This window comes from Poecilia reticulata, chromosome 19 (assembly GCF_904066995.2).
Source record: "Poecilia reticulata chromosome 19, P_reticulata-male-v2, whole genome shotgun sequence".
Lineage (NCBI taxonomy): Eukaryota > Metazoa > Chordata > Actinopteri > Cyprinodontiformes > Poeciliidae > Poecilia > Poecilia reticulata.
In genome coordinates this window covers 227,501-248,588 of record NC_088848.1, presented here as the reverse complement: position 1 = coordinate 248,588, position 21,088 = coordinate 227,501, and the positions used below count along the sequence as shown (strand labels likewise).

General features: G+C 45.9%; 1 protein-coding gene and 3 long non-coding RNA genes across 5 annotated transcripts in view; 1 reads left to right on the top strand and 3 right to left on the bottom strand.

The window, feature by feature from the left end:
- Window positions 1–7,331: 7,331 nt before the first annotated feature.
- LOC145549049 (uncharacterized) lies at window positions 7,332–8,573 on the bottom strand. The gene is made up of 3 exons (XR_014084973.1): window positions 8,411–8,573; window positions 8,129–8,314; window positions 7,332–7,926 (listed from the first exon to the last, which is right to left on the bottom strand). It is a non-coding gene; the product is annotated as an uncharacterized LOC145549049 (long non-coding RNA).
- A 543-nt stretch (window positions 8,574–9,116) lies between these two features.
- Window positions 9,117–13,170, bottom strand: LOC145549047 (uncharacterized). Its single transcript, XR_014084971.1, has 2 exons — window positions 12,682–13,170; window positions 9,117–9,305 (listed from the first exon to the last, which is right to left on the bottom strand). It is a non-coding gene; the product is annotated as an uncharacterized LOC145549047 (long non-coding RNA).
- A 3,678-nt stretch (window positions 13,171–16,848) lies between these two features.
- Window positions 16,849–18,466, top strand: LOC145549050 (uncharacterized). The gene is made up of 2 exons (XR_014084974.1): window positions 16,849–17,392; window positions 18,249–18,466. It is a non-coding gene; the product is annotated as an uncharacterized LOC145549050 (long non-coding RNA).
- Window positions 17,471–21,088, bottom strand: part of LOC103481132 (transcription factor COE3-like) — a 35,999-nt gene continuing 32,381 nt past the window's right edge. For both annotated transcript variants that reach the window (XM_081600224.1, XM_081600225.1), the window contains exons 12-16: window positions 20,599–20,664; window positions 20,096–20,258; window positions 19,726–19,917; window positions 19,279–19,449; window positions 17,471–18,393 (exon numbers count right to left, since the gene is read on the bottom strand). In XM_081600224.1, the coding sequence (XP_081456350.1) occupies window positions 18,362–18,393; window positions 19,279–19,449; window positions 19,726–19,917; window positions 20,096–20,258; window positions 20,599–20,664 (624 nt within the window). In that variant the 3' untranslated portion in view covers window positions 17,471–18,361. The remainder of the gene's footprint in view (window positions 18,394–19,278; window positions 19,450–19,725; window positions 19,918–20,095; window positions 20,259–20,598; window positions 20,665–21,088) is intronic.

The window sequence follows — 21,088 nt, the reverse complement described above, 5'->3', positions numbered from 1 at the left end:
AGCTTGGGATTGCAGTTTTGCACATTTAACAGTCTTTTTTTTAATAAAGGGACTGGTTTGGCTGGGACTGGTTCCGGTTTGTCCCACAACAGGAACCATGCCTAGTTTAACTTCTGACAGACATTCTGCTGTCGCTGAGCAAATTGTTTCCTTTTTCTGGCAACAAGAGCAGGATTTGGTTCATTATTACATTGTGGCTTAATATGACCATTTTCACCACACCTGAAACAATAACCAGGTTTAACATGAACTGGTGGGGACTGTTGAGATGTCACTGTGTTGCCCCCTCTTACACCTTGCTTACTGTATGTTACCTTAGGTTGGGATGTGGTCCTGGGCTTGGTGGTGGTGGCTGTTAGCTTAGCCAGCTGCCTCTGTACATCTGCCAGTTGTTCTGCCAGCTGCTGAGTCAATTTGGTTAAAGCAGCAACTGCACCACCATCATCTGTGTCAACACAAGCTAATTGTGCATGACTGACTACTTTTTGTTTAGTGGACCCCAGATGTTGTCTCATCCGGGAAGTTTTAGCTGCCTCCCTGTCCTCTTCAGTACGTAAAAGTAGTAACAGCTCAGAGAAACTAGGTGGAACCAATTTCTTCTGTTTTAATTGGAGTTCAGCAATTAAAGTATTGTCCCAACAACCCCTACAGAACTGACTTATGAGATGCCGGTTTACATCCTTGGCTAATACACCACCTCGTTTCAGGGCTAAGTTTAATGCTACCTGCAGCCGCTGGAGATATGAAGATGGCCTCTCCCCTGCATCTTGAAAAGTGTCCATGAATTTTGCAAAGAGTTCCTCTCCATCCTGAACCGTGCCATATGCTGAGTCCAATATGTTCAGATATACAGTAGGTGGAGTATCTGAACTTAAATGCTTCAGCATATCAGCGGCTGGGGGAAGTAAACTCTCCACAATCCTCCTTGACCGCTGAAGCTCAGAAACTGATGGGTCTTTTAACAGCAGATCCACTCCTGAATGCCAGGTCTCGTAATCCGCCTCATGTGCTGGTCTAGGCAGCCGTCCAGAAAACACTCTGAGCCTCTGTAGATGGTAAGCGCTTTCCTCAGCCTTCATAATGTGTTCCACCACGTAGCGCTGGACTTCAGGTGGTTGGAGGTCATCATCATGAAGAGAAGCTTTCTGTCGTGAGGTAGATTGCTGTTCACTTCTCCGTCTGCAAACTGTAGGATTGGTGGCGGTTGACAATGTTGGCCCTTCCTTCACTGCTGGGTCCGCAGATGCTGCCATAGCCTCAGACTTTCCATCAGGATCCTCCATCTTGTCAGCTGAGTGAAGTTCAGCCACTGATTGTCCAATCTGAGTCATCGTGGACTTCAACACCTCTGCAAAATCCATGCCAGTCAGTTTAGCAACTTTCTGTAACTCAAATAAGTACGAATGAGTTCTGCTCTGTGCAACATGTTCTGCATACACTATAGCTAACTCGGAAATGAAGAATGTGTCTAACTTTTCAGATGATTTAAATGAATATGGTAGAATAGAACGTAATTCAGTTACTGCTGCACCACTATTAAATTCAACCACAAGCTGGCCCTCAAACTGAGAATCAGCTTCAGCAATGATTTCAGTTTTCGTTATCTTACCATATTGTTTCAAGAAGTCAAACACTTCCTCCTTACCATAATCATCTGAAATGCCCTCAATCAAAACACAATTGGGAATTTTTACATCAAGTTTTGAAATTCATCCATATTGTTGATGACAGGAAGAAAAAACAGAAAAAATAAATAAATTTGTGTTTACAAAATGCCAACAACCTCCTGGCTAGCTCGCCAAGCTATGTAACCTGTGTTACATTCTAGGATTTGAAATAATCCAAATTATTTCTTAAAAAACTAACTAGGTTCGTCTGCTGGAGGTGGCGGCAATTGTAAAACACAGAGACAAGTAGATGGTGAAAAAAATCAGCGAAGTGTATTTATATTTACAATATATACAAAGTGTTTCACAACTGTGAAGTCCGGTTCCTTAAAACAAGGAAGTCTCTTTCGGTGATGAAAGAGAAAACAAAATAGTCCTTTAGTTCCCGCTGTGGATGGTTGGTTGAATTTCCAACCAGTTTGGAGACGGTTCCTCAGAGATTGGGTGGATTTCTGGTTCCGCTATGGTTAGCTCGCCAGTCCGGTCAGTGTACATAAACCAGACAGTTCTTAATGTGTCCCAGATCCTCCAGTTTACTCCGAGCGGGGTGGGATCTGGAACACACCTGGCCTGCGCAAACAGGCCAGACAATCAATATACATGTACATGCATTTCTTAATCCAATGTGTTTTTACGTAAGTGCGTAATCACGGGCTGGGAGGCTAGCGCTAGCATTCTAGCTCCCGAGCAACACTTACCAGTCCTCATCGACAGACAGACAGAGATCGTTTCAACGTACAGATGAGTAACCATGTCTGTAATTTAACAGAGGTATACGATTGATGTATGATCGACATTCAAAAGCAAAACCGCTTTGGGAACAGAAACCCAAGCCTACCTGCACGTCAGAGTCCGACAGCGTCTCCTACCTAAGGTGCGATTCAGCACCAATATAAGCCGTAGCTGTCAATTTAGGATGCTGACGTGCAGCTGTCACATGACATTCAAACATCGCGAGACCAATAATGATCTCGCCTGCTTGGTATTGAATAAATTAAGGAACGGGGGCTTTTAATTAAATCTTTAAATAAAAATAAATAAAATTAGATCTAATCAAAATAGAAAAATAAAAAACCAAATCCAACAGAAAAATGATCCTGGTTACATGCGGGATCAGGAACCGATCAGGAACCGATCAGGAACCAATCAGGAACCGATCAGGAACCGATCAGAGTTCTGCCGTCTGCTAATCACGTCATTTCCTGAAATGTTACCTGATTTCAAAAACGTTCCAACAGAGAAATAATAAATGTTTCGTTTGATGACTACAAATTGGAAATAAAATGATTTTTTCTTTGACGGACAATAAAAACCTCCAACCCTCTGATCCAAACTAGAACATTGTGGTTCCTCTTCAGGTTTTTCTCTTTGTGGAGGATCAATAAATAACTTATTGGTGTTTTACCATCACCACCAGGTATGAAGAGCTTTAGCCTTTGAGTTTCACCACAGCAGCAACTGAAACACCAGGAGAAGAAGATCAGCTTGTTATGAGTATAAAGGAGGCTGGTGATAAAAATCTATTTATTTATGTCACATGGACTTATATAAAGTTTTATACATTTTCTTTTGATATATTTATTATTGTTTTTCTTCTTTAGATATCAGGTTGGCTTAGAATGATTCCAAATAATGTACAGGAATAACCTGATGCTGTTACATGTCAATAATCTGGGGGGGGCAACTAGGGGGGCCAATCAGATGACAGGGGGGGCACTGGCCCCCCTGACCCCCCTCTGGCTCCGCCACTGAGCACAGAGGCTCTCATCCTGGCCGCCCAGGAACAGGCTCTAAACACCAGAGAGGCTCAGATCTACCACACCAGACTCAAGGTGTAGGTTGTACTTAAAGGCCCCTGAAACAGTCCAGCACATAACATCAGGGTCCAGGATGCTGGCAGGGAAACTGAACATGGAACGACATAACCAAGTGGTGGCATAGTGTACAGGAACATCTGCAGAATATGGACTGGAAGCCCCGAGATCAAAGTGGGAAAAACCCCAAAGATGGTGGAGAATGACCGAGCTAAGATCCTGTGGGACTTCAGATCCAGACAGACAAGATGGTGATGGAGAACCAACCGGACATTGTGGTGGTGGATAAAGAACAGAGGAAAGCCGTTGTGGTGGATGTAGCAATACCAAGTGATACAACATCAGGAAAAAGGAGAAACTGGAGAAATACCAGGACCTCAGGGAGGAACTGGAAAAGACCTGGAAGGTGAAGACCACAGTGGTGCCTGTGGTCATCGGGGCCCTCGGGGCAGTCACCCCCAAACTGGAGCAGTGGCTCAAACAGGAACAACATCAGACATCTCAGTCCAGAAATGTGCAGCTCTAGGCACAGCCAAGATACTGGAGGAGAACCTGAAGCTCCCAGGCCTCTGGTAGAGGACCTGAGCTCAGAGGATGAAACAGAGAGAGAGACAGAGAGAGCACCCGCGGAGGGTGGGAAGGCATTCTTTTAAATATATATATATATATATATATATATATATATATATATATATATATATATATATATATATATATATATATATATATATATATATATATATATATATATATATATATATATATATATATATATATATATATGCGTGTGTGTGTGTGTTTGAGTGTGTGTGTAATAATGAATATAATCTAATAGATTCATTCTGCATTGAAAGCAACTAAGAATAAACAGCAACACCATTAACCCCAAAACACACACACACACAGACACACACACACACACACACACACACACACACACACACACACACACACACACACACACACACACACACACACACACACACACACACACACAGACACACACACACACACACACACAGAGACACACACACACACACACAGAGACACACACACACACACACACACACACACACACAGAGACACACACACACACACACACACAGAGACACACACACACACACACACACACACACACACACACACACAGAGACACACACACACACAGAGACACACACACACACACACACACACACACACACACACACACAGAGACACACACACACACACACACACACAGACACACACACACACACACAGAGACACACACACACACACACACACAGAGACACAAGCACACACACACACACACACAGAGACACACACACACACACACACACACACACACACGCACACACACACACACACACAGAGACACAAGCACACACACACACACACACAGAGACACACACACACACACACACACAGAGACACAAGCACACACACACACACACACAGAGACACACACACACACACACACACAGAGACACAAGCACACACACACAGTCTGTCCTCATCAATACCTTCGACCTCTGAGCAACAACAAACACGGATCAATTCCTGATCAATAACTTCTGTGTGTGTGATTCATGATTCATTCTGTTGGTAAAATCATTGTTATTGTTGTAATTCAGTCAGGAATTTCAAAATAAAAGCCTGTAAATATGAACGGATGAATCCGAGTTGGGAGAAAGTTTCCATCATCAGTCGGATGTGAAACCAGATGAAGTGATGAATTCATGTTGTCTCTGAAGTCCAAACAGAAATCCGTGAACTAGAAGCTGGCAGGTCAGGAACAGAACCCACCAGAACCACCACTGACCCAGAACAACACAGAGACTGACCAGAACCTCCCTGGTGAGTGAAGAGACAAAGTGGACCTGATGGAAAGTTCTGGTTCCGTTACATCTGGAGCAGAATCAGAACCTCAGAGCTGTTGGGTCCTGTTTGGTACTGTTGGGTTCTATTGGGTTCTGTTGGGTTCTGTTGGGTTCTGTTGGGTTCTATTGGGTCCTGTTGGGTTCTATTGGGTCCTGTTTGGTACTGTTGGGTCCTGTTGGGTTCTATTGGGTCCTTTGGGTCCTGTTGGGTTCTATTGGGTTCTGTTGGGTCCTATTGGGTCCTGTTGGGTCCTATTGGGTCCTGTTGGGTTCTATTGGGTTCAGTTGGGTTCTATTGGGTCCTGTTGAGTTCTATTGGGTCCTGTTGGGTTCTATTGGGTCCTGTTGAGTTCTATTGGGTCCTGTTGGGTTCTATTGGGTCCTGTTGAGTTCTATTGGGTCCTGTTTGGTACTGTTGGGTCCTGTTGAGTTCTATTGGGTCCTTTGGGTCCTGTTGGGTTCTGTTGGGTCCTATTGGGTCCTGTTGGGTTCTATTGGGTTCAGTTGGGTTCTGTTGGGTTCTGTTGGGTTCTATTGGGTCCTGTTGGGTTCTATTGGGTCCTGTTGGGTTCTATTGGGTCCTGTTGGGTTCTATTGGGTCCTGTTGAGTTCTATTGGGTCCTGTTGAGTTCTATTGGGTCCTGTTGGGTTCTATTGGGTCCTGTTTGGTACTGTTGGGTCCTGTTGAGTTCTATTGGGTCCTTTGGGTCCTGTTGGGTTCTATTGGGTCCTGTTGGGTTCTATTGGGTTCTGTTGGGTCCTATTGTGTACTGTTGGGTTCTATTGGGTTCTGTTGGGTTCTATTGGGTCCTGTTGGGTTCTATTGGGTTCTGTTGGGTCCTATTGGGTTCTGTTGGGTCCTATTGGGTCCTGTTGGGTTCTATTGGGTTCCGTTGGGTCCTATTGGGTTCTGTTGGGTTCTATTGGGTTCTGTTGGGTCCTATTGGGTTCTGTTGGGTCCTATTGGGTTCTGTTGGGTTCTATTGGGTCCTATTGGGTTCTGTTGGGTCCTATTGGGTCCTGTTGGGTTCTATTGGGTCCTGTTGGGTTCTGTTGGGTCCTATTGGGTTCTGTTGGGTTCTATTGGGTTCTGTTGGGTCCTATTGGGTTCTGTTGGGTCCTATTGGGTTCTGTTGGGTTCTATTGGGTCCTGTTGGGTTCTATTGGGTTCTGTTGGGTCCTATTGGGTTCTGTTGGGTCCTATTGGGTCCTGTTGGGTTCTATTGGGTCCTGTTGGGTTCTGTTGGGTCCTATTGGGTTCTGTTGGGTCCTATTGGGTTCTGTTGGGTTCCGTTGGGTCCTGTTGGGTTCTATTGGGTTCTATTGGGCCGGCCGGGCCTCTCAGTGTTTCTGGGTCTGATATCTGGGAGGCAGGGTGATAATCGCTCGTGTCGCCGTGACAACGGGCATGAAACCCACTTAGCGTCCGGCTCTCTGAGCGACGAATCCAGTTACAGATATTAATATCTTGCCGCCTCCATCCTGCTGCCAGGCTCCACTCTAGGTCCCCTCCCCCACCTGTTTCTGAGCCGGATTTGTGGGTCAGTGTGTCTCTGTGTGATTGACAAACTGGTTCACTAATGTGTTGATTCATAATTCATCTGGTAACATGGCAGCTGATGTTTCATTCAGTGAACACACACACACACAGAGACACACACACACACACAGAGACACACACACACACACAGAGACACACACACACACACACACACACACACACACACACACACACACACACACACACACACACACACACAGACACACACACACACACAGAGACACACACACACACACACACACACACATGCAGACACACACACACACACACACACACACACACACACACACACACACACACACACACATACGGTGTTTTATTAAAGCAGACAGTTTTAGTTGAAGCATCTATTATTCAGCTCTGATTCTGTTCTGGAAGCTGATGGAACGTTATGCTAACGCTGCTACATCCTGTTAGCATCCTGCTAACACACACACACACACACACACACACACACACACACACACACACACACACACACACACACACACACACGCTCTCTGTGTAAACACAGTGTGACCTCGTTAAGCCTCGTTAGCTCTCAGGTGTTTGCTGGTAATTAGTTTGTTTTGTCTGTTTGTTTGTTCTGTTTTAGTTTAATCAACAAACATGGCGGCTCTCTGGGGACGCCTTCACCTTGGTCGCCACGGCGACACAGCGGCTGCAGCAATTGGCTGATTAATCTGCAGACTGTCTTGTGGCCCACAGCGAGGTGAGAGGATGATGATGATGATGATGATGATGATGATGATGATGATGATGATGATGATGATGATGATGATGATGATGATGATGATGATGATGATGATGATGACGAGCTTTAACATCCAAACAACACGTCTGCACTTTAAACCAATCATTTCTCGTCTTGTTGAGATGTTTTCCATGTTCTGCTGGTCCTGATGGACCGGATCCGTCGGGTCGGATGCCGTTTGTTCTCCTGTTTCTCTGCTGCTGCTGCTGTTGACCAAGCTCTGCACCGGTGGTTTCTCCTGGAGCTTCTTCTGCATTTTGAAGCTTCGCATTAGAAGCAGTTGATGGAAATGCCGAAAATTAAAATAATTTGAATTTTGAAAAAAAGAGTTTGAGGTGATTCATGGTTTCTCTGAAGGGTTAATAAACAGGAAACAGAAACCAGTGAACTTGTTCTGATGTGGCGAACACTGCCATCTACTGGTGACTCTGAGCCTTACCAGAGGAACCAACCTGCATGCTAGCTAGCAACCGCTACTTCCTGTTCCCTCCAGCCAGAATATCTGATGACGTCACGCTCTGCGTCGTTTGATTGGTTCACTCCAAACCAGGAAATGGAAACAGCTGTGCTGCATTCATGGTCCTCCAGGAAAACTGGAAGAGTTTGGTCTGCATGCTGCAGCTGCATGGGGGATTTTTCTGCCATAATTCCAGAGAAACACATTTTCATTTCACAACTTTTAATGCTTGAACTGCAAACTTCTGCTCTCAAATATTCAGTCTGATGTCTCAAACCTTTCTCCTCGCGCTCAAAACCCGTCTCTCTGCTCGGATCAAATCTCCCCTTGCAAACCTCTCTGCTGGCTTGCGAATCATTTTCTGCTTGGAATAGAAAAGTACTGTTGCTTGGCAACCTCTCAGCCAATAGAATGCAAGCGTTATACTGGGTGCGTTTGTTTCCTTCTGGTGGGTGAGTCAGTGCTCCCTCCCTCCCTGCCCACCCGCCCAATGAGAGTCAGAATTTGAAGTAGCCAGGGTTGCCATGGCGACCGGCGAGCACTGATTGATAGCTACTCGGCTTTATGTGATTTATTTGCAAGGTGGACACAGTGAAACGGGTCAGCTCTGCTCTGACTACTGGTGAAGGTTTGGTGTTGAACGAATGATTGACAGACTGGCTGCAGAGCTGAGGAAGCAGCAGAAGCTAATAGCTGCTAATAGCCGCTAATAGCTGCTAATAGCCGCTAATAGCCATTCGCTCAGGACAGACAGGCTGCAGTCTGGCTGCTGTCGCCGTAAAAGTCTCCAACAACATGTAATATATTGCTGAAAGTGTGAACATGTTCTAAATGTCCACAGCTGGTGTTTGTACCCAGCTGTCATGACAGTTGCTATGTTAGCTGTTAGTCGTTGCTATGACGACATAAACAAACCAGAAGCTTAGAGCCAACTGTTTCCTCGCTCTATCCATCTTTTACACAATAGAAATGCACAACCAGAATAAGAGTCGCTACATTATTCGCTTATTTATTAGTTATTATTTTGGAAAAAAAGTCAGAGGAATCAGAAAAATTGATGAACACGACAACAAAGTGGAGAAGTTGACAACAGTCCTTTCGTCCTGGTGACAGCATCCATCCCTCTGCTCATCCCTCACTCTGCCAGGGCTGGAGGTCAGAGGTCAGTTACACTATGAGGGTTCAAAACAATGGCTGCAGATTTTGATCAGATTAATGGGTTTTCTATTAATATCTGTGTATCTAGATTGTTCCTATATTTATATAGGACAGACAGATATTTCTCTCTAGACAGACACACAGCCACACCTGCTCACCCACTAGTCAAGTCCACCTCGCTGCAGCAAACAGGAAGGCGCGGGACGGACCACTGTCAGCCTCTTACCTTATTTGGAAATGGGACCATTAGCCTCCGGAAGTGAAGGGGGCGCTATTTCCTATATTATCCGTGACCTCCCGTTTTTATTTTCTTTTGAAATCTGTGATATATCTTCATCTTTATGAAGGAGTTTCTCTCTCAACATGTATTTGAACTTATCTTTTTTTTTTACTTCAGCGCAGCTCACAGCTTTTAACTGTAGCTTTCTGTGTTCTTCTAAATCTGCTCTCTCGTTGCATCTGTTCGGGTCTACTACTGCCTCTAGTGGCGTGGGGTGGTAACACTAATATAATTACTAAATGAGAATAGCAGTCTTTATTATTTAATTCCGGCATTATTGGTACCATAAAAGATAAATTATCTAATATTTTTGTTCATTTTTGTAAGGATGTAGAGCTAATTAAATTACATAAACAAGACCTTTATCTATTATAAATAATATCTATATATCTCAATCAATTATAGGAGGAATAAATTAAATGAGACATGAAAAGCAACATGATCAACTATGATAAAAATACCATTTAACATGTATACACAAGAAACTTAACAAATCTGGTTGTTACAACTTTGTTAAACACATTTAAAATTCACATTTTTGCTTATGTGGTGCCATGTATATTATTCTGAGACTTTTTGCTGTTAGAGTCTCATATAGAAGAAAAATAAGATGAAACTATTTAGTCTATCAAGGTGGAAATTTTCCTTTGACTCTAAAACTATAAAATAAAACATTCATAGAATCATATTATCAATAATTTGTGCATAGAGTAAAACACTTGGCATGCTATAGGTAACATCATCATTTAGTTTGGTTAAAAATGATCATTGCAGTCAATAAATGACGTGGAATCGATGTTCTCAGGTACCAGAGGTTCAAACTGATGAATGAACAGGATGATCTGCTGAAATATTCCTGCCATCTTCCATGTTCTTTCAGCAAACAGTTGAGACTGACATGTTTTTGGTTCCACCACAATTTAGCTGATTTTTTACCTGCCATTGAAACTATTTTTAAAAGTTTTTCTGTTAGTCTGCAGCTCATGTGACCAAAGCAGCCGAGGAGATAAAAAGTTAAAACACTCAATAATGTCTTGTACACAACCTCAGGTTGGCTAACAAAAGATCCCTGGATCTCCTTAAAAGAGTCTCTGAGAACATTTCTGAAAAATATAGTCGTTGTTTTCAGCCGACTGTCCAGGAACGACCCAAAGTATTTAATACTGGCCTCAGTTTCAACATGTTGGCCATCGACTGAAACTGGAACCACTTTAAGGTCTTTAGATCATTTAATTAGCTCCACCTACTTATGGAAATGAAAAATTAATAATAATTCTCATTTAGTAATGTAATTATACTAGTTGTGCTACCACCTCCACGCCACTAGAGGCAGTAGTAGAGCCGAAAAGATGCGACAGCAGCAGATTTAGAAATGCACAGAAGCTACAGAATGGGCTCTTTGCACATCAGCTTCCGCCTCTGGGGAAAAGCGGCTCAGTCGTTTCCCATCTATTGAAAATATCATTTTACGCTCGGTGCCTGCAGGGCCTGGCTGAGGTTTGTACATCGAGCCGAAGCTCCAACAAATAATCTGGGGGAAGGTTTTAAGATGTCGCCTCGTTATACATTCACTGATACGAAGGTGAGTTTTACTTTCTTAAACTTTGTGGCTAACATTAACTTTAGCTTATGCTAGTAGGCAATATTACAGTTTTTACCACATTCTGTAGCTTTCGGTGTTCTTCTAAATCTGCTCCTTAATCGCATCTTTTCCGGGTTGCTGCTGCCTCTAGTGGCGTGGGGTGGTAACACAACTAATATATTTACATTACTAAATTAGAATACCGCAAAGTCTTTATTATTAATTATTCATTTTTCATTCTCTTAAGAATGTAGAGCTAATTAAATGATCTAAACACCTTAAAGTGGTTCCAGTTTCTCTCGATGGTCAACCTGTTGAAACTGAGGCACATTTTAAATATCTGGTCGTTCCTGGACAGTCGGATCAGCTGTGCTGAAAACACTGACTATAGTTTGAAGAACTGATCTCAGAGACTCTACCTTTAACTTAAAAGGTTGTCTTTTAAGTCTACCTTTTAGACTTTAAAAGGTAAAGTCTAGTTGGTGACCCAACTAGAGGTCACCCAACTAGTGACCTCTAGTTGGGTGACTAGACTCTAGTCACCCCTATGTCTTGAATTTGGAGGAAAAATCATTTTATTTATCACTGCAGGAGGGTTCAGTGGATATGAAACTGGTGGGTTTGGTACCTCAAAACAGGTTAAGAACCACTGACCTAAATATTCTAACGGATAATGTTTTTACCTGATTTTCTAGTATATTGTGTGTTTATTGTCGTTTGTGTCGGAGGTTCCGGTTCCGGTGAAGATATATCACAGATTTCAAAAGAAAATAAAAACGGGAGACCGCGATAATATAGGAAATAGCGCCCCCTTCACTTCCGGAGTGCAATGGTCCCATTTCCAAATAAGGTAAGAGGCTGACGGTGGTCCGTCCCGCCCCTTCCTGTTTGCTGCAGCGAGGTCCTTCTCCTACTAGAAAGAAACAAGCTCACCCAGTGAAACATTTGCATTCTATTGGCTGAGAGGTTGCCAAGTGACGGCACTTTTCTGTTTCAAGCGCGAGCAGAGAGACGAGCGCAAGGAGAAAGGTTTGAGAAAGAGTGAATATTTGAGAGAGCATAAGTTTGGAAGACATGAAGTCCTGCTTGAGACAGAAAATGTGAGCTTTTGAAATATGGCAGAAAATTCCCCCGTACAGCAACAGCAGCTGCTGATCTCCAGAGAAACTTTGTTTTCACCTGAAGAACCTGTCAGTTTGTCTCTGCTCGTTAAAACAGGTCACGTGACTCAACGATCCAATTAAAATCCCTAAGGAGGGAACAGGTGTGCTAACGAGCTGGACGCAACAGTGTGACACGCTGACTGTCTCTCACACACACACACACACACACACACACACACACACACACAGAGTGATCAATACAGGCGCGATCAATAGCTGATCTATTGATCAGTGGTAATGGAGAGCATCAGTCTGGCAGCGCAGCGCCCCCTGTGGGACTCCACCTGATGAGCAGAACCGGGTCAGAACCAATCAGAAACTTTTAGTGAAACTAACTGAAAACAGTCTGAGACTTTCTGCTTTACCTGATTTAAAACCTGCTGCCATGGCAACCACCACTTCCTGTCCTCCTCAAACGGTGCTGCTCATCAGGGCACATCTAGAAACAGCCTAGATCTACGTGGTGTACATCTAGATGTTTCCTCAACATCTGTTCCCTTCCGGCTCCGCGGTCTGAACTGCATGTCGCATTTTAGCAGGAAACAATTCAGCTGCAGCAGATGGACCGGTTCCGGTTCTGGTTCTGGTTCTGGTTCCGGTTCCTGTAGCTTCCACTCTCTGCTGTTGTTGGGTCAGAGCAGCTCTTCATCACTCGTCTTCCTCAGGTTCAGGTGGATCCGACAGGAAGCTGTAATGAGCTGCTCTTGTTATCGTGACTTAATCACTTCCTGTTTGTGTTTGAATGACGGCGCTGATCACATGACATCCATCAGCTGCAGCAGGCCCAGCAGGGGGCGCTGTGGCGACCAGCATCAGGGTGAAACTAGCCAGCAGGGGGCGCTGTGGCGACCAGCATCAGGGTGAAACTAGCCAGCAGGGGGCGCTGTGGCGACCAGCATCAGGGTGAAACTAGCCAGCAGGGGGCGCTGTGGCGACCAGCATCAGGGTGAAACCAGCCAGCAGGGGGCGCTGTGGCGACCAGCATCAGGGTGAAACTAGCCAGCAGGGGGCGCTGTGGCGACCAGCATCAGGGTGAAACTAGCCAGCAGGGGGCGCTGTGGCGACCAGCATCAGGGTGAAACTAGCCAGCAGGGGGCGCTGTGGCGACCAGCATCAGGGTGAAACTAGCCAGCAGGGGGCGCTGTGGCGACCAGCATCAGGGTGAAACTAGCCAGCAGGGGGCGCTGTGGCGACCAGCATCAGGGTGAAACTAGCCAGCAGGGGGCGCTGTGGCGACCAGCATCAGGGTGAAACTAGCCAGCAGGGGGCGCTGTGGCGACCAGCATCAGGGTGAAACTAGCCAGCAGGGGGCGCTGTGGCGACCAGCATCAAGGTGAAACTAGCCAGCAGGGGGCGCTGTGGCGACCAGCATCAAGGTGAAACTAGCCAGCAGGGGGCGCTGTGGCGACCAGCATCAAGGTGAAACTAGCCAGCAGGGGGCGCTGTGGCGACCAGCATCAAGGTGAAACTAGCCAGCAGGGGGCGCTGTGGCGACCAGCATCAGGGTGAAACCAGCCAGCAGGGGGCGCTGTGGCGACCAGCATCAAGGTGAAACTAGCCAGCAGGGGGCGCTGTGGCGACCAGCATCAAGGTGAAACTAGCCAGCAGGGGGCGCTGTGGCGACCAGCATCAAGGTGAAACAAGCCAGCAGGGGGCGCTGTGGCGACCAGCATCAGGGTGAAACAAGCCAGCAGGGGGCGCTGTGGCGACCAGCATCAGGGTGAAACTAGCCAGCAGGGGGCGCTGTGGCGACCAGCATCAGGGTGAAACTAGCCAGCAGGGGGCGCTGTGGCGACCAGCATCAGGGTGAAACCAGCCAGCAGGGGGCGCTGTGGCGACCAGCATCAAGGTGAAACTAGCCAGCAGGGGGCGCTGTGGCGACCAGCATCAGGGTGAAACTAGCCAGCAGGGGGCGCTGTGGCGACCAGCATCAGGGTGAAACTAGCCAGCAGGGGGCGCTGTGGCGACCAGCATCAGGGTGAAACTAGCCAGCAGGGGGCGCTGTGGCGACCAGCATCAAGGTGAAACTAGCCAGCAGGGGGCGCTGTGGCGACCAGCATCAGGGTGAAACCAGCCAGCAGGGGGCGCTGTGGCGACCAGCATCAGGGTGAAACTAGCCAGCAGGGGGCGCTGTGGCGACCAGCATCAGGGTGAAACTAGCCAGCAGGGGGCGCTGTGGCGACCAGCATCAAGGTGAAACTAGCCAGCAGGGGGCGCTGTGGCGACCAGCATCAGGGTGAAACTAGCCAGCAGGGGGCGCTGTGGCGACCAGCATCAGGGTGAAACTAGCCAGCAGGGGGCGCTGTGGCGGCTAAATGCAGAAACAAACCGCCAGTGACTCTGCGGAGCGACGAGTCCACATGGGCGGTTCTGACCCGGACTAAACAGGCTTTTAATTTAATATCTATATAAAATGTAAAATGAAATTACCACGTTGCTTATTGATGGAAAATAAGAAAAAGACATGTAAGGTTGCATGAGTCACCAGAAACGCTTTTCTGCTGAGATTAGCAAAACGCCTCTGATCCCTGGAGTTTCTAAAAGTGACAAATCAAAATGTGACGGAAATAAAGAATCTGGAAGGAAAGAGATGAAACATCTAGGATCCAGTAAACTCCGGAACCGACTTCAGAACCACACAGAAACTCAACCCTGACCTGGGGACCCCCGGCATCATCATCATCATCATCATCATCAGCAGCAGCAGCAGCAGCAGCAGCAGCATCATCTTCATCATCATCATCATCTTCATCAGCAGCATCTTCATCTTCATCATCCTGCCATCTCTCCTCTTTCTGTTGTGACCAATAATTTCTGTTCCTCACTGTGAGCTCAGCAGAAATAAAAGAGGATTTTATTCATTTCAAAGGAGAAGGATGTCAGTAGGGACCTGCACAGGAGCTGAAAGTGTAAAAGTATTTGTATTATTTAGTATTTAATTAACGTCACCAAACAGATCAAATATAAGGTTATGTGCAAATTGTGCATTTTAACTAAACTTTGTGAAAACGACTGTAGAGCCCTGAGGGATTCACCACGATGTAAAACATAAAACAAGATTTATTGTTGGCAACCCGTGAGAACCACAACTAAACAACATCAGAACTAATTCCTGCACTTTATGTCTCATAGTTAACAGTTGATCACAGAAAGCTGATTGGCTAAATAATCTCATTTTATCTCCTCCATCGTTTCTCTTCTGTTTCTTCTATTTGTTTCCAGTTGTTACATTTTTCTCTGTGGATCATTGCAGATTGCATCTTACTGCTCATATGAAATTTAAAAATAAACAAATTTAGCTGATAATTAACAACTAGGTGGTGCAAAGGGTCAGATATGACATCATTAAATAGACACAATCTCGGCTTTAATCCAAAATGGCCGACTTCCTGTTGGGTTGAAACCATGGCTCCAAGATACATCACGATGTACAAGTGTACTGAGTTTCATGATTCTTGGTAAAAGCATGGCTGATTTTTTAAAATATTCTAGGGGGCGATGTGAAGGAATTAGGCCACGCCCACCAAATATTGCGCTGGATTCCTGTCGGAATCTGTTGGAATCTGTCGGAATCTGTTGGAATCTGTCGGAATCTGTCGGAATCTGCACCAGTTTAGTCGAAACGTTCGATTGCAGAAATGGCTAAAGAGCGATTCCACCTAATCTTTCACCTGCTTCAGCGTCTTTCTTCTTCTCTAGTTAAAAAGCTGCAACACCTGGACTGGATTATTCTGCTCTAATAGCAGAATGTTTAAAACCAAGTTTGTGATGTGAAACTTGAATAAAGGGAGATTTCAGCACTTTATCAGCATCTGGACCACATGAGAACTGACCTGCTTTGATGTATTCACACATGTTCAGTGAAAAACAATATTATTTCAATACTTTACTTTTGAAAACTGTTTTTTGGGTCATTTTTTGTTCTGTGAACATTTCCACATTTCCAAAATACACATTAAAATATTCAATAACATTTGACTAATTAGATATGTGATTACATATTCAGCTGTTACTAAAAAAACAACCTCTTTATGCAGCTAAAGGTTAGTTTTTTTATAAAGTGGAGCTAATATAAAGATCAAGTTAAGGACAAACATCCGGCATTTACAAAGAAAAAATGCCTGATGCTACATTTGAAAAATAATAAGACTAAAATGTCATTTTTATAAAAAACTATGACTGTTGTGACTTTATGAACCAAAAATGTTACAATAAATTCACCAGGAGCTCCAACATCAGTTTGCTCCTCTAGTCTGAGACGGAAAGTTTTGTTAATAAATTATGATACAATTATTATATTATCATCAATTCCACTGCCACAAAAATATGACAATTTTATCATCATGTATGAAGTTTCTTCTATAATGAATTTCTGCAGAATAAATTCTAATTATTGAAAATTTATTGTGACAGATTTTGAGACAATAAACCTTTTTTCAGTCTTGAATGTTTTTAGATTTTCAGAAGTGGATATTTTAGTTTTAACCTAAAATCTGATCCAACAGGGACAAAGAGTTTAATCCTCTGGTTAAGTTTTATTCACAAATACTGCTTTCTAAAAATCACCTCCATTTTTACAGTGAAATAGTTTTAAGAGATTAAATGTTAAATATATTAACTTCATTTAAGATTGAAATTTGTTTACTTTCCTCAGTCAGTGTGACTATTTTTATTTCTTATTTTCTGCTCAGCTTATCATATCAAACTTTTTATTACTAATGTGTGCCTTGTCATATAATACTCTGAATTTAAAAACAGGAAACATGAAAGTAAAACATTGTCATAAGTCTGTCTTTCATCTCAAAACGTCACATGCAGCAATGAATCATGGGTAATACACTTCGCCACAGTCCGTCCGGTCGCAAACTCTGCGTAACGGCAGAACGAGACCCAAAATGGCCGGAGCGCAGGGTGGATGTGGAGAATGTGGGACACACGACGACCTTTGACCTTCAACATGAACGCGCATTTGAAGGACAGGAAGGAGAAACAAGGAGAGACCGGGACTTCCTGTCTGTAACGTGGGTGGACGTGTGGCGCTGGTTCTCGTCAGGATGGTAAAGATGGCCGACGGAGGTCACGTGGTCAGAGTTGTGTGCATCCAGGTTTTCCTGTAACATTTTCTCTCCTTCCCAAATAATAATATGCACAGACTGTAAGCGGAGCTGTTCTCCAGGGATTAGACGGATCCCTTCAGCCTGTCAGATCTGACTTTATTCACTGTGGAGAAATTACAACATGGTTCACATTACAAACAAACAGCAGCAGCTCCATAAACACGTGATATAAAACCAGGGCTGTTGGTGTGGCAACAACACGACGACATGACAAACATCCATCGATACTAAAAACAATCTGATATAAATATCTAGATCTTGATATGATACAAAAACAGGTTGCCATGGTGTCGGAGGGGCGTGTCATCAACCACAGCAGTCACAAAGGAGTACTCAGCAAAAATCACAGAACCCAGTGAGAAAGGGGCGGGGCTCCAGTGGCTATTCAGGATGCTATGCAGGGTTAGTTTTTACAGTGTAGCCATCAGAAGCAGGCGTTGGCAGAGTCAACACTATCAGAGGGAAAGAATTCTGCTTTTTATAACTGTGTTCAAATAGAAATGAAAGGTTTTAAATAAGATGATCAGAACCAGGATGGACCCGCTGAGTCCAGATGAGCTCTCTGAATATTAGCTCCGCCCACTTTCAGCGTCACACAGCTAACACCTGCTAATATCAGATAAAACCAGCGGGCTTTACCTTTAATCTGTCATTAAAAAAAAATTAACAAGCCCACCCAGGTACAGGAAGTGATGTCACAACCCAAGTGTGACATCACAGGCGTACATTAACAGATTAACAGCAGAACAGAAGGTTGAAGCAGCTGCAGAAAAATGCTGCACTAAAAGTCTTTTTCATGGTCTTTGTCCAATCAGAACAGGATCAGCTCTTTGATTGGTCAGCAGCTGCCTGATGCTCCGCCTCCAGGGACCACTGGCCCCTCCCCCTCTGAGGTGATTGCTGCTCGAGGCTGAGGGTGAGGAAGGATCTACATCGGAGGAACGACGAGTCCAGACATGGCTGCAGAAACGCAAGAAGAAACGTCTCATGAGAAGAAACAACGTTGTAAAATAAAAACATTTATTGTTCATTATCTGCTCGGATTCCAGGATGTTTTGATAGTTTGATTTGCTTCTAGTTTCATTATTATTTTGTGCTCTTCTTTTGGTTAGCTCTGTCTCGTCTTAGCATTTCTAGTTATGTTTAGTTATTCTTTGTAACTCTAGTTTCATTATGTTTCTTTAGTGTCAGATTTCTTTACAGGCTTCGGTTCCCCAAGGAGCAGCGGGTCCCCACAACACAGTATGTGTCAGGAAAATGGTCCCCACAAGGTATTACAAACAAATGCACACACACAGACACGCGCATGAGCGCTGCATGAATATTTGAGGACGGACAAACCTCTCTGTCAAAAATACTGCCATCACACACACTGAACACTGAGCCGGTTCGGAGTGTGTGTGTGAGTGTGTGTGTGTGTGTGTGTGTGTGTGAGTGTGTGAGTGAGTGAGTGAGTGAGTGAGTGTGTGTGTGTGTGTGTGTGTGTGTGTGTGTGTGTGTGTGTGTGTGTGTTCAGACGGTGTATCTGTGACTGACTGAATAAAACATGGCAGCCCGTCCATCAGGCTCTGTTTACAGAGGAAACCGTTTGATTGGCCCAGAAAACTACAAACATGGCGGCGAAGCCGTCCTGATGGAGCCGAACCCTGCGGTAAAAACAAAGCGCTGCGATTGGTTGACCTGATGGGTTCAGAGGAATGAACTGGTTCAGATGGGTTTACTGGTTTCAAGTAAACCAGTTCAGGACTGAACTGGTAACAATGGTCTGGCACGGTGTTGGACAACGCAAAGACATCAGAGGTGGGAGACGCGGGTCGGCGTGGGAGCAAAGGGGCGGGGCTTCACCTTGCAGTCCGTTGGCGTTCCCGCCTGAGCAGTTGGGTGGAGGCGGAGGCGAAGCTGAAGGCCGCACCACCGGAGCGAAGGCGCTCTTCTGTTTGACGGCGGCCGAGAAGGAGAAGACTCCGTGAGACGAGTTACAGCTGGACACGGCCATACTGGGACTGGACGGGACAACTGGAAGACAACAGACACCAGTTTAACCAGTTTAACCAGTTTAACCAGTTCACACACAGACTCCTGAGCTGAGGCTTCCTGGAGGCAGACATGTCCAGCTGGGAGACGAGCGCCGCCCGACCTCTGACCCTTCAGTCATCAGAACCTCTGGAAAAACGTTTGACCGGTAGATGCAGTAGTATCAGTACTACAGTACTATAGTACTATGGTACTATGGTACTACAGTAGTACTATGGTACTACAGTACTACAGTAGTATTAGTCCCTGGGTACTCACTGCCATAGGGCGAGTTGGCTGACGATCCGTTGAGGAAACCTGGAGACGTCGCCACTCCGAGGTTCGGCATGCTGGCGTTTCCGTAGCCGTTCATGCTGCTGCTGACGGTGTTGCCATAGTTACTCTGCTGGGGGGTGGAGCTTGGGACGTATCCCCGCGGCGACACGCTGCTGGTGTTCCGGTTGTAGCCCACTGGAAGAAATGTTGTAGATTAAACGAGAGAATTTGATGAGGAAACGGTTCCTGAAGAACCACCAGGAACCAAACTACCACCGGGACTCCGGGGTTCCAGGTTCCTGTCCTCGGGATCAGGACCGGTTCCCACATGGACGGCGCCCCCTGTGGTGAGCGGCGGACAGTCGGCTCGTACCTTGACCCGTCTCGGAGACGTTGACGGCCAGCTGGCCGCCAAAGGAGTTGACTCCCATCATGCCGTGGGAGGAGGAGTTCCCTAGCGACGGGATCTGGTTGTGGTTCCTGGGAACGCTGTAGAGAGCCTCGGCGATGTCCGCCGCTCGCTTCAGGATGATCTCCTGCAGAGACAGCGCACACTGAACATCAGCCGAAACTGGAACCCGACCGGAGCCGGCCCGTTTGCTCTCAGTTCCTCTGAATGGAAACCTCCGCCGGCCGTCAGAGGGCGGGACTTCCTCCGCCGGCCGTCAGAGGGCGGGACTTCCTCCGCCGGCCGTCAGAGGGCGGGACTTCCTCTGCCGGCCGTCAGAGGGCGGGACTTCCTCCGCCGGCCGTCAGAGGGCGGGACTTCCTCCGCCGGCCGTCAGAGGGCGGGACTTCCTCCGCCGTCCGGAGCAGGCTGTGCCTCCGGGTCTGATCTGCCCGGGTTCCTCCTGGTTTGGGTCAGGTGCGGCTCACCTGGTTGTTGTGCGGCATGCCGTAGAGCGCCTCCACCAGGTCAGCGGCTCGCTTCAGCAGCACTTCCTGTAGTGGATGATATTAGGGTCAAAGGTCAGCTTCAGCTGCTCAGAGGGAAGCAGAGCCTGATGAAGATCAGAGTCTTCATCGCTTCACCAGCAGCTTTCAGGTCACATGACTCCTGCAGATGCTTAACGAGCTTAACGAGCGACTCGACCTGAAGGTTTATTATCATGTTTACACTGATCACTGAACACCAGGAGTTATACCACACACACCGCTACACACACACACACCGCTACACACACACACACCGCTACACACACACACACCGCTACACACACACACACACCCACACCGCTACACACACCCCTACACACACACACACCGCTACACACACCGCTACACACACCGCTACACACACACACACCGCTACACACACACACACCGCTACACACACACACACACACACCGCTACACACACACACCG